The following is a 15796-nucleotide window of genomic DNA, read 5'->3' as shown; positions in this document are numbered from 1 at the left end:
TACAAAAGGAAAGGTCACTTTAAGAATAGTATAGTATAACTTGAGATTGTATAATATAGCATTGTATAGCAGTGTACATAAAGACCCAGTGCCTCATCCGTAGCTAACAGTGTACTGCACTACCACAGGACCTAGCATGTCCTACCATGCTCTGTAAATAACTCCTGTACAGATACCGATATGCCCTACTTTGTTTACTTGTTTATTGCACAATGTCGCTCTATTGGTTGGATTCTTATTATATATTATTACTATTGTATTATGCACATCGTTGTGGGCAAGACCCCCCGCATTTCACTGTATACCTGTATGCTGTGACAAATAAAACTCTTGTATCTTGTAAGACTGAGGTCAATATGTGCTCAGCTGAGATCTGCCAGCCTACCAATAGCCCTCAGAGCCAGAGACGTGTCCTCGAAGGCGAAAGAAGGAATGCACTTTCTCCTCCGCTGTCCTCATGAGGAATTCAAGTATTTCCTGAGTTAGTTTGTTTCTGAAGCATCCTGAGTTAGTTTGTTTCTGAAGCATCCTGAGTTAGTTTGTTTCTGAAGCATCCTGAGTTAGTTTGTTTCTGAAGCATCCTGAGTTAGTTTGTTTCTGAAGCATCCTGAGTTAGTTTGTTTCTGAAGCATCCTGAGTCGGTTTGGATGAATGATGAGTAAAACCTTGAGGGGGAGATGTATGCGCTTCAGGTTATGGACTTTTGCCATTGATAATTTCATTTCTTAACACTTGGAGGGAAAATATATAACGTAGTTCAAGTTTTGTTTTATTAGTCACATATAATGTGCATTACAGTGAAATGCTTGGTGCTGTATGAGCCCCCTGAGATTGTGAGTCATACAGTAAAAAGTTAAAAGAATAAAAGGCCAAACACTATACAAAATATACAACTAAAGGACAACCTAAAGTACAAAGTGAAGTACAAAATGCAAACAATGAAGTACAAATGCAAGCTTTTTTTAAATGCAAAAATGCGAAGAATGAGGTAGGGATGTCGTGCAAATATTTTAGTAATACATAGATAATTAGATATAATATGGTGTAGTGTTTAAAGTGTCTAAACGTGAATGTTAAAGTGAGTGCGTGCATGTGTGTGCAATTAATGTAGATGGATGGGTTAGTGTTACATAGAGTCATTGAGCATCCTGATGGCCCAGGGCAGGGGTCAATGCCCGTCAATGTGCAGCTCTTCCATCCATAAAAAATAAAAATAAAGAAATTATAATATTTTATTTCCTTTACATTTTTTTTTACTTTATTTTTATTTTTATGTCACTCATTCCATAAGGACATGGAATAAACATTTAAAAAAAAATTAAATGGTCCATTTGCATGTTCTTGGTATCTGAATCTAGGGACATATATGGATCAGTGTCAGAAATAGTGTGTCTGTTCTATTTAAAAAAAAAAATATCTTTGACTGTGAATAACACCATGCTATAATCTTATATTTCACTAATAACAGTTAAAATAATTGGTAAACAAACGTAATGCTGAAAATATACACTTTTACTGTATATCTCGGGCTTAAGAGGTTAACCCTGTGAGGCCCAAATTAAAAAGACATTAGCAACTTCAGAGGCCAGAGGGTGGGACATATAAACACATTTACTATCAAATAGCATTGTGAGGCTGAACAACAGGACCAATTGACTATACATGTGCTTAACATTTTTTAAATAAACATTCTTTTTTTAAATGGCTAAAAGTGATTTTGTAATTTTGCAACAGTGGGTCTCACAGGGTACTTTTAACCCTGTGAGGCCCAAATAAAAAAGACATTAGCAACTTCAGAGGCCAGAGGGTGAGACCTATAAACACATGAAGGGTGCCGTGACTGAAAAAGGTGACTGAAAAAGGGTTGAGAAACGCTGGTATATGGTGTGGCTCTTTGTGGTACCAGTAATTTTTGTGGCTCGTCTCTTGGTTGGCCACCCATGGCCCAGGGGATAGAAGCTCCTTCTGAGTCTCTCTGTACTGGCCATGAGACTCTGGTAGCGCTTGCCTGACCACAGCAGTGCAAAGAGGCAGTTGTTTGGGTGGCTAGAGTATGTATAATATAGTTTGGCATTATTAGAAATGTGTTTTCCTTTGTTACTTCATTGTGTTACATACATTTAGTCTTGTTGAATCAAGATAAGAGGAAACTTATCTTGAACTAAAAAATGCTGTTAAGCCACTGAGGGAAGGCAGGGTTTGCCGATTACCGCGTATGTTCTGTGTACTTTGCCTATAGTGGTTTTCAATGGAACTTTTTGCAACTGGATATTGTGCAATCAACGTGTTATCATCTCTCACCTTGTTTGTTGTGTAGCTGTCCCAGATGATCAGTTTGCCATCTTGGGAGGCGCTGACGAGTAACCTGGACACAAGTAAACAGGACATGAGGCTCACGGCCCCACAGAAGGCAGGCGGCAGTATCACAAGCATGTGAGCAGTATCTCCTGTCCCACCAAAGGCATGGTTGGTAATAAAGCGGCTTGTATATTTTATATACAAATTATATATCAAGATAAGATAAGATAATCCTTTATTGATCCCCTTGGTTGAAATTCGGGTGTCATAGCAGCATGGGGGAGGGGAGGTACAGGTATGGTAATAGTAGAAAGACATAAATATAGGCAATTAAATTGAATCTGAATATAAGGGGCATCTACTTCTGCACCAACAATACCCATGGCAGGATAGTAAATAATCGCTGAAGTAATTTTTCTCCGTTTCACCGCTTGTTACTGCCGTTTGCCTTTGTACTGTAGTTTGGAACTGAAGCCACCCGGCAGACTCTAAGGACAACATGCATCTAGATCAGGGAGGAGAGCGATGGGAGACAGCGACCCTATAGGTTCCTAACAGAGTGAGTGAGCGGAGAAGGTTCTCCGTCCAAAGCATTTCAAATACCAAGTCAAACCTCCTACTCCTCCACCCTTTCCCTCTATCTTTATCTTTCCCTTTCCCTCTCTTTCCCTCTCTCATTCCTCCTCCTTCATCCCTCTCTTTCCTCCTCCCTCTCCCTTTCTTTACATCTCCCCCTCCCCCTCTCCATCTCTTTCATCCTCCCAATTTTTCCCTCTCCCTTTCCTCCTCCCTCCCTCCCTTACCCTCTCCCTCTTTCCTCCTCCGTCTCTCTTTCCCTCTCTTTCCTCCTCCATCCCCTTCCTCCTCCCTCTCTTTCCTCCTCCATCTCTTTCCCTCCCTTCTATTTCTCCTCTTTTTACAGACACCCCTCATACCAGGACAGCAGCCAGAAATCCAGAATAACCAGCACTCTAAACAAGCCATATCATGTAATATTCATCACGTTATGTGAAGGGCTCAACAAAAGAGAGGAGGGGGTGGGTGACAGGGTAGCCAGAGAGCAAGGGCTGGGGGTGGGGATGGCATTAGGTGTCGGGGGGGGGGGGGGGGGGGGGGGGTTAAGGCAGGCAGGCAGACAGAGGGAGAAAAGACAGAATGTATGACTCAACAGAATGGCCATTCCTATTAAAAAACGTTCTTGAATGGTTTGGTTGGTTCACCTATAACCTGGATTTACAAGGAGAGGATGGGTTACAAGCCCAATGTTCTAAACCAGAATAATAAGAAGAGGACAGGTCACAGCTGTTCTAAACCAGAATAATAAGAAGAGGACAGGTCACAGCTGTTCTTTTTTTGTATCCACTTTTTCTCCTGTTTTCTGTATTTTTCTCCCATCCCAATTTTAGTCGTTATGCCAATTCCCCCCCTCCCCTTCCTGGTCGTTGCGCGCATGTGCCCCCCACTGGTCGGTCTAGCCCTGAAGTCTATCACATGCTTCCTCCGATACATAGGAGACAGCCAACAGCCTCTTTTCACCCATCAGCGCGGACTCTCATTGGTGAAGTGTAACGCGTGGGAGGTCACACTACCTTCACCATTTCCCTCCCTTGCTGTGCAGGCGCCCTGACCGACCTGTAGGAGTCGCTGTTTACAACGACCAGATTACCACCCACCGGCTTCCCTCAGTATGACGGCCGGCCAAGCCGGAGGCACCGCTGACAGCCGGATCCGATACCAGTGTCTCTGCGGTGGTAGACAGACGCTTAGTCCACTGTGCTACCCGGCCGCCAGGTCACAGCGGTTCTAAACCAGAATAATAAGAAGAGGATGGGTCACAGCCTCAACATTCTAAACTATAGTTATAAGAAGAGGATGGGTCACAGCCTCAACATTCTAAACTATAGTTAGAAGAAGAGGATGGGTCACAGCCTCAATGTTCTAAAGAAGGCAGGAAGTGGCAGCGTGGCAGTGTGGCACCATCTGCAGCGCTACAATCAAGAGGAGCGCTGCCACACTCAAATGTCAGTGGCTGTATACAAAACAAACAGTAGGCTGTTTGGCCTACTGCTGGTTCACACAGAGGGCACGGGGCACTCAAAGCCTGTGCGTGCCTTTACATCTTGTGTACTTAAAAAAAAATATATATATGTCCCTGACATTCTTAGACTGCTAAAAAAGATGATCTACTAATCGATTAAATATAAGATGAGCTCTTTGCATCTAGCATTGATGAATGAATGTAAATATAAGATGAGCTCTTTGCATCTAGCATTGATGAATGAATGTAGACAGCTAGAGGAGAGTGTCTACCATAGAGTTTGACTCAACAGAATGACCATTCCCATTCAAATTATTCTTGAATGGTTTGGTTGGTGTTATTTACATAATTGCATTATCTTGGTAATTATTCAAATAAGCTAGAAACCTTAGAAAACATACTGCATGTAGCGGTTACATCTTAAAAGGTTGAATCTGGACTGTTGCCAAACAATGACCGCTAAGCAAAATACCCATGCTTGGTAATGCACTTTGTTTAAATGTTTTGGTCCGAGTTTAGTAACTTATTATACTGTGAATTTCTCCAGACCTCTCTTGGCAGAGTCTGAGGTGTGGCCAGCGATGGCAACCCCTCTCCTATACCCATTCAAATCCAACCCACACATCGGACCAGAACAAAACAAGTAAACAAAGTGCAATACCAGGCGAGGCTCTTTTGCCTAGAGGTCACCGTTTGAAGGCATTACAGATTTGACCTTTAACCTGCATCTATTACACCTAAATATGTAGCTATTAGACCTAAACGCATAGCTATTACAACTAAACATGTAGCCATTACAACTAAACCTGTAGCTATTACACCTAAACACATAGCCATTACAACTAAACATGTGTAGCCATTACAACTAAACCTGTAGCTATTACACCTTAACCTGTAATTATTACACCTAAACATGTAGCTATTATACCTTAACCTGTAGCTATTATTTCTAGTATTATTCTAGCTAGTATTTCTGTATGACAACTAATAAAGAAACTTGAACTATTACACCTAATCATGTAGCCATTACACCTAAAAATGTAGCTATTACACCTTAACCTGTAGTTATTACACCTAAACATGTAGCTATTACACCAATTTCTTTTTAGCTATTACACCTTAACATGTAGTTATTACACCTAAACCTGTAGCTATTACACCTTAACCTGTAGTTATTACACCTAAACCTGTAGCTATTACACCTTAACCTGTAGTTATTACACCTAAACCTGTAGCTATTACACCTTAACCTGTAGTTATTACACCTAAACCTGTAGCTATTACACCTTAACCTGTAGTTATTACACCTAAACCTGTAGCTATTACACCTTAACCTGTAGTTATTACACCTAAACCTGTAGCTATTACACCGTAACCTGTAGTTATTACACCTAAACATGTAGCTATTACACCAATTTTTTTTAGCTATTACACCTTAACCTGTAATTATTACACCTAAACCTGTAGCTATTACACCTTAACCTGTAGTTATTACACCTAAACCTGTAGCTATTACACCTTAACCTGTAGTTATTACACCTAAACCTGTAGCTATTACACCATTTTTTTTAGCTATTACACCTTAACTTGTAATTATTACACCTAAACCTGTAGCTATTACACCTTAACCTGTAGTTATTACACCTAAACCTGTAGCTATTACACCTTAACCTGTAGTTATTACACCTAAACATGTAGCTATTACACCCAATTTTTTTTGCTATTACACCTTAACCTGTAATTATTACACCTAAACATGTATCTATTACACCAATTTTTTTTTGCTATTACACCTTAACCTGTAGCTATTGCACAGACACAAGTGAATTACCCAAATGCAGACTTTTGCACATCTCATCAACTTCAGATATATTTCCTAGGGTGAAGGGAGAGGTTACACGCGCTCCAACCAATCCACATAAAAAAGGGAGATGTAGGTTTGTCCAGTGCTCTTGGAGTCGGGGCGGGCAATCTTGAATCGGGGAGAAACTTCAGAGACCTGGTCCAAAGCGGAACACCGGGGCACACGGAACACCGGGGCACACGGGTTTAAGGCAATAAACCTATTTTATTACAGACTAGCGTTTCAATGGTGCGTCTTCATCAGAAGACTCATTTGAAGGGGCGCCAGTGCGTCGAAACATTAGTCTGCAATACATGTTTATTGCCTTAAACCCGTGCGCTCCAGTGTTTCACTTGGACCCAATCTCTGATATTTCCTAGGGTGTCCCGTCTGATTCAGCGAACCGCATGCATGCTAGTACGGTATTTTCCCTTGGGAAAAATACACATCTTAAATTACAACTCTCCGTGCTCCTAATGAACATCGGCAGCGGTAACAGTTAAAGACGCAGTTTGTAACTTTCCAGGAAGGTCAGGTTCGTCTCCGACACTGTTGCTCATTGCCTACAGATCGCCTCCTCTCCGAGCGGCATGCTTACACACAACCTGCGCAGCCGCTATTACCTGCAGTTTCTATTTGTTGGTACAGACACCACATAATCAACGTGATACTGCATCACAGCAGGGCAACGCAGTGTTTCATAGTGAAAGGCCTTTTAGAGAAGCATCCTTTATCAATCCTTCTCGATTTATGATAACGTTTTGGATGGATATTCCAGCGCTTTAGGTCTTACAAACTGCATCTTTAAGGTACAATCGTAAAGAAGCTACAGTGACTTCCTGTCTTGGGAGCTTGCAAACATCCTTATTGTGATTATACAGTGGTGGCGATATATAATAGTGCCAGTGACAGCAGTAGTACTTATAATAAACAGTAGTAGTGGTGGGAGTGGGGAGCAGTGCTGGTTGTTTTAGTGGGATTAGTCATATTAGTAGAGTAATAATAAAAAACAATAATAATAGTATAGTAGTGTATAGTCCCACACCTGGGACTGCCGTCACTGCCCCAGTGAATTGCATTGGTAAACAGATAAGACAGAAAGACAGATGAAACAGAAAGAAAGATAGGTAGTGATACATACATGTTACACACATGTTACACACACACACAGAAAAATCGAACATGTTAACAGTGGTGATGGTAGCAAGTAATTGTGTGCTTCTGGACGTTAAATACATTTCCCAATGCACAGAGCTCACACATTTAACTGCAGTGATAAGAGCTGCTGGTGCTTCTCGCCGTCTTAGTGCACTGCAGTAAGAGTTGTGTTAGTAGTAACATTAACACTGACATGTCAGTCAATATATGGTGGTAACAGGAGCCGCTGGCCCATTGAATTCCATAGGCGTTGATAGCAAAGTAACATTAGCCGTGTTCAGTTTCACTTCAGACCCAAGCCTGTATAAACCAGTGGGTTAATTGTGGTGTAATGTAAGATTCAAACATGTTGATTGAAATCAAACAAAGCTTCTTTCTCGTCTCTGGTTTTAGGCAGAGGAAATTTACTAAATGTAATAGATCATTTTTTTTTTAAACTTTTAGCATTGTTGACCATTTCTATTGTTTTATTGGCCAGCCCTTTGCTGCCCCACTGAACTATATAGAACTAGATAGTAAAGCAGTGATGTATTGACTAGTAATGAGCTGCGTTTGCACCGTAGGAACTGGGGACTTGTTCAGGAACTGGGGACTTGTTCAGGGACTAGAGACTTGTTCAGGAACTAGAGACTTGTTCAGGAACTGGGGACTTGTTCAGGAACTGGGGACTTGTTCAGGAACTGGGGACTTGTTCAGGAACTAGAGACTTGTTCAGGAACTAGAGACTTGTTCAGGAACTAGAGACTTGTTCAGGAACTGGGGACTTGTTCAGGAACTAGGGACTTGTTCAGGAACTAGGGACTTGTTCAGGAACTGGGGACTTGTTCAGGAACTAGGGACTTGTTCAGGAACTAGAGACTTGTTCAGGAACTAGAGACTTGTTCAGGAACTGGGGACTTGTTCAGGAACTAGGGACTTGTTCAGGAACTAGAGACTTGTTCAGGAACTAGGGACTTGTTCAGGAACTAGAGACTTGTTCAGGAACTGGGGACTTGTTCAGGAACTAGAGACTTGTTCAGGAACTAGAGACTTGTTCAGGAACTGGGGACTTGTTCAGGAACTAGGGACTTGTTCAGGAACTAGAGACTTGTTCAGGAACTAGAGACTTGTTCAGGAACTAGAGACTTGTTCAGGAACTAGGGACTTGTTCAGGAACTAGAGACTTGTTCAGGAACTGGGGACTTGTTCAGGAACTAGGGACTTGTTCAGGAACTAGAGACTTGTTCAGGAACTAGAGACTTGTTCAGGAACTAGAGACTTGTTCAGGAACTAGGGACTTGTTCAGGAACTAGAGACTTGTTCAGGAACTGGGGACTTGTTCAGGAACTAGGGACTTGTTCAGGAACTAGAGACTTGTTCAGGAACTAGAGACTTGTTCAGGAACTGGGGACTTGTTCAGGAACTAGGGACTTGTTCAGGAACTAGAGACTTGTTCAGGAACTAGAGACTTGTTCAGGAACTGGGGACTTGTTCAGGAACTAGGGACTTGTTCAGGAACTGGGGACTTGTTCAGGAACTAGGGACTTGTTCAGGATCTAGGGACTTGTTCAGGAACTAGGGACTTGTTCAGGAACTGGGGACTTGTTCAGGAACTAGGGACTTGTTCAGGAACTAGAGACTTGTTCAGGAACTAGGGACTTGTTCAGGAACTGGGGACTTGTTCAGGAACTAGGGACTTGTTCAGGAACTAGAGACTTGTTCAGGAACTAGGGACTTGTTCAGGAACTAGAGACTTGTTCAGGAACTAGGGACTTGTTCAGGAACTCGAGTGCGTTTGCACCGTGGGGACCAAGGTCTAAACAGAAGTACCAGGAGATTATTTTACCCCCAAAAGACACTGCTCTGGGGATAGAACTTTTCCTAAGTCCAGGAACTTTGGGGGGGGGGGGGGTGGGGGTGGTGCTCGCAGGCGCTGAACATTCTGAATGATCAGAGTACTCGTAGCATTTAATTTCAATTCCCCCGGCGAATATTTTCGTGACATCAATATTGTGCTGTGAGAACAGTCCTACATTTGTAGCTTAAGTATTTAATGAGACACTTAAAAGTCCATTTCGGCCAATGTCATCTTCTGTCAACCGGGAAATGCGAACGTGTAATGCTATTATAAACTGAATCTAGTGATCTATGCACAAAAGCTAATTTTTTTTTTTTACAATTAGATTGTATGGACTAAGCAGGTGAAATGTTTGCAGCTCAAGTATTTAAAGATTGTTATTAGTAGGCAATTTGGGCGCCTCGTTTGGAAACCGAGTCACGTCATCTGGACGCTGTGAGTCGCCAGTGCACCGAGTGGCCTGTGCACAGAGTGGCCTGTCGCAGGGAACACTGGTCTGTTCATTTAACCGTGATCACGAAGATCTGATCAGAGAAAACTGTCCTTCCGTGTTGTAACGAGACGCTGGAATGTCTAGAGACCTTTCTCACACGTCACCACCGGACTAATTGGGCTTAATCTGTGCTGATCTTTTCGCTGCAGGGCAAAGCGCGGATAACAGTTGTGCCGAAGGAACTTTAAGTTCTGCGCAATGCAGTTCCTGGCAACGAGAGTTCCTGGTAGTTTTGGTGCAAACGCAGCTATACTGTGCTTTGGTGTGCACACTGTGTGTTCCCATGTCTACATCGCTGCTCCAGTGTAGTGCATTTGTTTGCAATTCCAGTGCAATTTGAAGCATTAAATCCCTCCCTTACACACCGATGCTAGGTGTGGCATTAGTAACATCCTGAGTCATGGCTGCATCAGTGTCATACCTGGAGTCACTGCCCCAGTGCATTGCATAGATCTTGGCCAGGTGGCCCCTGAGAGTGCGGCGTGTCCTCATCTGTATCCGGCCCACAGAGTCCAGACCAGCTGTGATCTGCCAAAACACAGGAAGCAGCGTCAGCAAGCCCACACACTAATCATCACCATCACACACACACTCTCCTCATCTTACACACACACACCATGCCAGACACCAACACTGTCTGGGATGCTTGTGTCTATTGTAACAGCTAAGGCTACGAGAAATGGCCCAACATCAGTCACAACTGAACAATCATAGCACAGGCTGATATGAATGTAGTATACTTTGAAGATACTTTAACACTTTGATCGCCATGGGTTAAATTCATAATTTACCATCCCTCGCCATCTCTATTTGTCTATGGAGAAGTTCCCCTTCTTTGCAGGGCTATAACTTTTTAAATTCTATTGCTAAATTGCCATTATTATGGCCCATTCAATGTCCTATATGTATTGTTCAGGGTGTAGCAACGTTAAACTTTTTCATTCACATATTCATACTAAAATATGGTCTAAAGTATAAGTATGTTTTTATCGTTTTCTGCAGCTTTCTTCAGAACGTGATTTATAGCCCTAAATGCATTATATTGATGATCAAATACAGTTTGGTAGGAATCTGTGCGAGATACAAAATTTCAACTGGACGTGGTTCTAGAAGTTACTACGTGTCATCTGATGATGACCGGATGGGCGGGGGATCGTTTATAATTCCGTGGGCAGCGTTAGATGATTCATCCAGAGTGGGTCATATGTTCATCATAGCAGTTTATATGGAACACGTTAGAATATAACGCTGAATCTTACCGTGGCTTCCTCGCGCCGCTGGCAGATGAGCGTGGAACAGAATTTTTTCTATTATGGGATGGAGAAATGCCCGATCCATTTCCAGGTTGTATAATAGTATATACGTCCAAATCATGTTGTTTTTTCGAGTTATTTGCACCGATCGATGTTCACTGTATCAAGACGGAGTCTCTCTAACGATAGCGAGTGCCCGGACCACATATGGATGAGCACTACCGGTTCAAAGGCTCATTTCCGGTTGGGGATCTGCCGATCGGCCACCAGATGGCGCTCTTGAACCGCTAGAGAGTTGAGTGGAGCTTTGCAGTGTGTCTCAGGGCTCCGGAGGGGAAATATGATTTCGCTCACAGATTTTTGAAATATTGACATCAAAGACGAGTTACGGCGTCTTCGGCAGAATGAGCATGGCTAGGAATGACGTCTTAACTCGTCCCCGGCGATCATAGTGTTAATATTGACTGTGGTGCATGCTTGTAAATATTGACTTGAGGAGACATTAGCAACCTGCCTTTTTAATATTAGTTTAATATTGATCTAAGTTTACAATTTCTACTTTGCATAGCTGGTGACTAATGAGGCCAGTGGCAGGATTCCTGCTGCATCCATCTACATCTGTAAATGGTTCATTTATATAGCTCTTTTATCCAAAGCGCTTTACAATTTGTTCCTCACATTTTACCCATTCACTCACACATTCACACACCGACGGCGGAGGCGACCATGCAAGGAGCCAACCTGCTCATCGGGAGCAGTTAGGGGTTAAGTGTCTTGCTCAAGGACACTTCGACACGCTGCCCGGGAATCGAACCGGGAACCTCCGGATTACTAGATGCCTGCTCTACCTCCCGAGCCACAGTCACCCCCTGTGTCTACTGCAGCGGATCTCAAACTACGGGTCGCGGGCCAAAGTGGGGTCTGGGTAGGTGAAAGTGGGGTCATTGGCAAGTAAAAAAAAATTTAAATACATAAAAAAATAAAACAAATGTAATGTTCCGTCAACATATTTTGGCTAAATATGCCTCGTTTTATAAATGTGTATTGATAACATCTGCTGTAATAAAATGTTCTAATAAATATGCATGATCAAGTTCAACGTGTGCTTTTATTTTGATATTCCTTAATTCCACGTTGAAATAGACTCTACTGTATCATAAAGGCTTCATGTAGAGTCAGCAGGGTAAAGCTGGTCTCGTAACTATGGTGGTCTTGGGAAACCAAGGACTGGAACAGTCTAGTCTGGTGGACTGGATTTAGACCTGATCTGATGTAACCGGGGCACGAGAATCCATTACCTGTGACAGAGTGGAGTCGCTGCAGGCTTTCCTGGCATCCTGCAACACAAGGAAACACCAGTTACCATCAGTTACTCTACATACTGAAATAATAGTGAAACCAAAACAGAAACAGTAGAAACTCCTCATATTCTTGCCATAACAACAATATATAAAAACATGATTTGTTATTTTGTTCAACACTTTCATTACCACACTAACTTAGCCTTTGCTATCGCAGCCCCTGAACTGTGGAACAGCATCCCCACCTCCATTAGGCTCGCCCCCTCGATAGATGCCTTCAAATCGAGGCTCAAAACCCACTTCTACCTACTAGCCTTTCCCGTTCACTGACTCATGCCCTGTTTTTCTATGCGTTTGCCTGTGTGCCCTCCCATAAAACGGAGTGTGATTGTTGTCTATATGCATTTTTTTTTTTTTTTTTTATCTTTTCCCCCCTCCATTTTCCTCCGATTTTCTCCCATCCCAATGTTAGTCGTATGCCAATTCCCAATCCCTTCCTGGTCGCTGCGCACTTACCCCCCACAGTCAGATCATCTGGGAGAGTGGAGGCTACCACGTGCTTCCTCCGACACACGTCCAGCCAATCACCGCTTCTTTTCACCTGGCAGCGCGGATTCTCATTGAGAGGGCGTAGCGTGTGGGAGGATCACACTATCCCCCTCAGGTCCTATCCGCGCTTAGCAGGCGCCCCGACCGAACTGTAGGAGTCGCTGTTTACAACGACCCGGACCCACCCCGCCAGCTTCTCCCACCCTCTAATACAGCCAATTGTATTAGTGTGAACGGCCAGCCAAGCTGGTGACAACCCCAGCGAATCCAGGCGAATCCAGCTCACAGCTCCGGGGTTGGTGACGAACGCAATCTCCGCTCGGCCACCTAACCGCCCTCAGGGGAAGACATTCTGATAAATGACGTCGGGTCCGGGAATCGAACTCGGAGTCCACCAGATCCGCGACGCAGCACACTACCTCCCTCCAGATCCTTCCTTCGCTGAGCAGGCGCCCCGACCGAACTGTAGGAGTATTTTTCTGTTTACAACACCCAGGACCCACCCATCAGCTTTCCCACCCTCTAATACTGCCAATTGTATTAGTACGGACGACCAGCCAAACTGAAAACAATGTGGAGAGCTGGGATCGAACACGCAAATTCATGATGGAGAGAGAGAGAGAGAGAGAGATTTCCGGAGCTATGCTCGGACTCGGAGCATTTATTAACGTTACATTTTCAACAAGATTGCTGCTAATTAAACACTTTATGGAAACGGGGTAACGTTATGTCGAGTTCATACGTGTACTAGTGTAGTATGAACTCGACTTAACGTTAATTATAAAGGTGGCCAGCTAGCTAGCATAAGCTAACGGAGGAACGACTAGCTAACGTTAGCTAATAGCTGCATCGTTGGCACTGCTCTGTAACAACGCTTGCAAATGGGCATCATGGCATCTTTAGCTTTTCCTTCGTCGTTTACTTCAAACCCGAAGTACTTCCAAACAGCACTTCTGCTGTTTTCTTTATCCACAAGCACAAGTTGCGGAGGCTCTGCACTGGCCATCTTCGGAGCTAAACTCTTTGTTGACAAACTGTGAGGTCCGTGAGGGGGAGGGGCAAGCGTGCTCTGCAACAGCGTGTGTCTGTCTGTCAACAACTTGCGGTAGAACACTGCGAGCAAGCCAGCTGGTATCGATACTGCAAAAAGTATTGATGTTGCGGGAAATGAGTATCGAAACCGTTTTAAATATTCAGAATCGATATGTATCGATTTTTCGATATTTTTGACAACACTAGTGTAGTGTATCTTGAAGACAAGGCCCATTGAAAGCTGCTGTACTCTGTCGTCTACTCTAAGCCATCCTAGGTAGTCAAAGTGGGCAGGGGTGAGGTGGGTTTTAGGAGTAAGGTCAAGCAGTAGTCTTACCAGTTTGTTTTGTGATGTTTATTGTAATCTTGTTTTCAGTGCCTTTGAGGTGATTTGGTACCATGAGGTGCAAGCATAGTCGTAGTACCCTTGAATGAGTGCTCCTGTTAGAGTCTTCAGGGTATTCTTGTTTACCAGAGAGGAGATCCGGTACAAGAATCTTGTTTGTTGGTTGACTTTTTTGATTACATTGGTTGCCATTTTGTCACAGGAAAGTCTTGCCTCTAGGATGGAACCCAGGTAGGTAATTTCATCTTTCCTTGTGACAATATTGTCACCCACTGTAACAGAGAAGCAGTTGGCCTTTCTGAGTTTGTTATGGGATCCGAAGAGAATGGACTCGGTTTTACCCAGGTGTAATGATAGTTTGTTATCAGCGAGCCAGGTGCAGATTCTGCCGAGTTCAGAGCGGAGGGCTTTTTCAACCTGCAACTTGTCCCTGTCAGAGATCAGCAGGGCTGAGTCGTCCGCAAACAGGAACAAGTTGCAGTCACAAGGTGATGACATGTCACCACACGGTTAACCCATTCACTACCACACTACAGAAGGTGAACCTTTCACTACCACATTACAAAGGGTTAGCTAGCTAGATACCCATCACCCTGACCTACACTAATATTATACGTTATGCGTGTTGCGGTTATAGTAAATGAAAAAATTATGGATTTATTAGTGAATCATTAATAACAGAAACCAAATTAAGCTATGCAATAATTTACAGGTTCAACAGTATGAAGTCAATTGGTAATATGAATATACCTTGTGTAAAGGTTTATAAAAAAACAAACAAATTTTTTTTTTATACATTTTGACTTGGTTTGACCCTGAAAGAAAAGCAGAATTGTAATCAGAATCGTTCAAATCCAAACGATGCCCAACCCTAATCACAGGCCCATCTGCAGCCATGTGAGTCACAGGATGTAGTGGATGAAGGGAGTGTCTCTCACACACACACGCACGCACAGTTGCACACACACACTTACCCGAATCTGATTGCGTAGTTGTTCGGCTTCCTGCCGTAACTGCTCCAGCTCGCTCATGGTCCCTCTGTGATGAGCTCAGGCCACTCTGCTCTGCTCCCAGTACAGGCTGAGGAGGGGGTGGGGGATACACAGGCGCACACGCACACGTACACACACACACACTCACGCTCTCACACTCTTAGCAGCTGACACCTGCGAGACACACACACACACACGTGCACACAGAGAGAAAAAATACGATGAGTTCAACATTCAGACAGAGCAATGGGGCTCTTCATAGGGGAACCCATATGAAAATGAGCAGAATAGTATTCCTGTGTTTTTAGTTTTTTTTTTATTACAAGGAGTATTACAGAAATGCATGGTGAATTACTATAGTTATAGTATTCCTGTGGTTTTCCCATAGAAATACTATGTTTCTACAGTGATTCACTCTAGTATATCTATAGTAATTGGCTGCGTGCGAGAGAAGAAAAAAAAACGCAGGAATAATATAGTTTTACTGTAGTTCATTTTCATATCAGGAAGGCTTCCATCAAAGGAGCAGGGCCATCCTGTGGGCGGGGCTGCTTTGGCTCGAGCCGGGGGTGGGGGGGGGGTTCCGTCTCCACCGCAGAGGGTGGCATGGCTCTTCAAACACCCTCGGCCTGGTTCAAAAGGCCATCTGAGCCCGG

General features: G+C 43.4%; 1 protein-coding gene across 1 annotated transcript in view; it reads right to left on the bottom strand.

Moving 5' to 3' along the window:
• The window catches only part of LOC311224146 (guanine nucleotide-binding protein subunit beta-4), a 36373-nt gene that overhangs the window by 8810 nt on the left and 11767 nt on the right, over positions 1-15796 (bottom strand). The window contains exons 2-5 of the mRNA XM_084309003.1: positions 15123-15314; positions 12219-12257; positions 10089-10195; positions 2302-2365 (exon numbers count right to left, since the gene is read on the bottom strand). Coding sequence (XP_084165129.1) covers positions 2302-2365; positions 10089-10195; positions 12219-12257; positions 15123-15179 — 267 coding nt within the window. The 5' untranslated portion in view covers positions 15180-15314. The remainder of the gene's footprint in view (positions 1-2301; positions 2366-10088; positions 10196-12218; positions 12258-15122; positions 15315-15796) is intronic.

The sequence above is a fragment of the Notolepis coatsorum genome (genome assembly GCF_963971535.1).
Source record: "Notolepis coatsorum genome assembly, chromosome: 2".
In the NCBI taxonomy this organism is placed as follows: Eukaryota; Metazoa; Chordata; class Actinopteri; order Aulopiformes; family Paralepididae; genus Notolepis; species Notolepis coatsorum.
The sequence above is the reverse complement of the archived record's forward strand: the minus strand, read 5'-3'. Positions and strand labels throughout refer to the sequence as shown.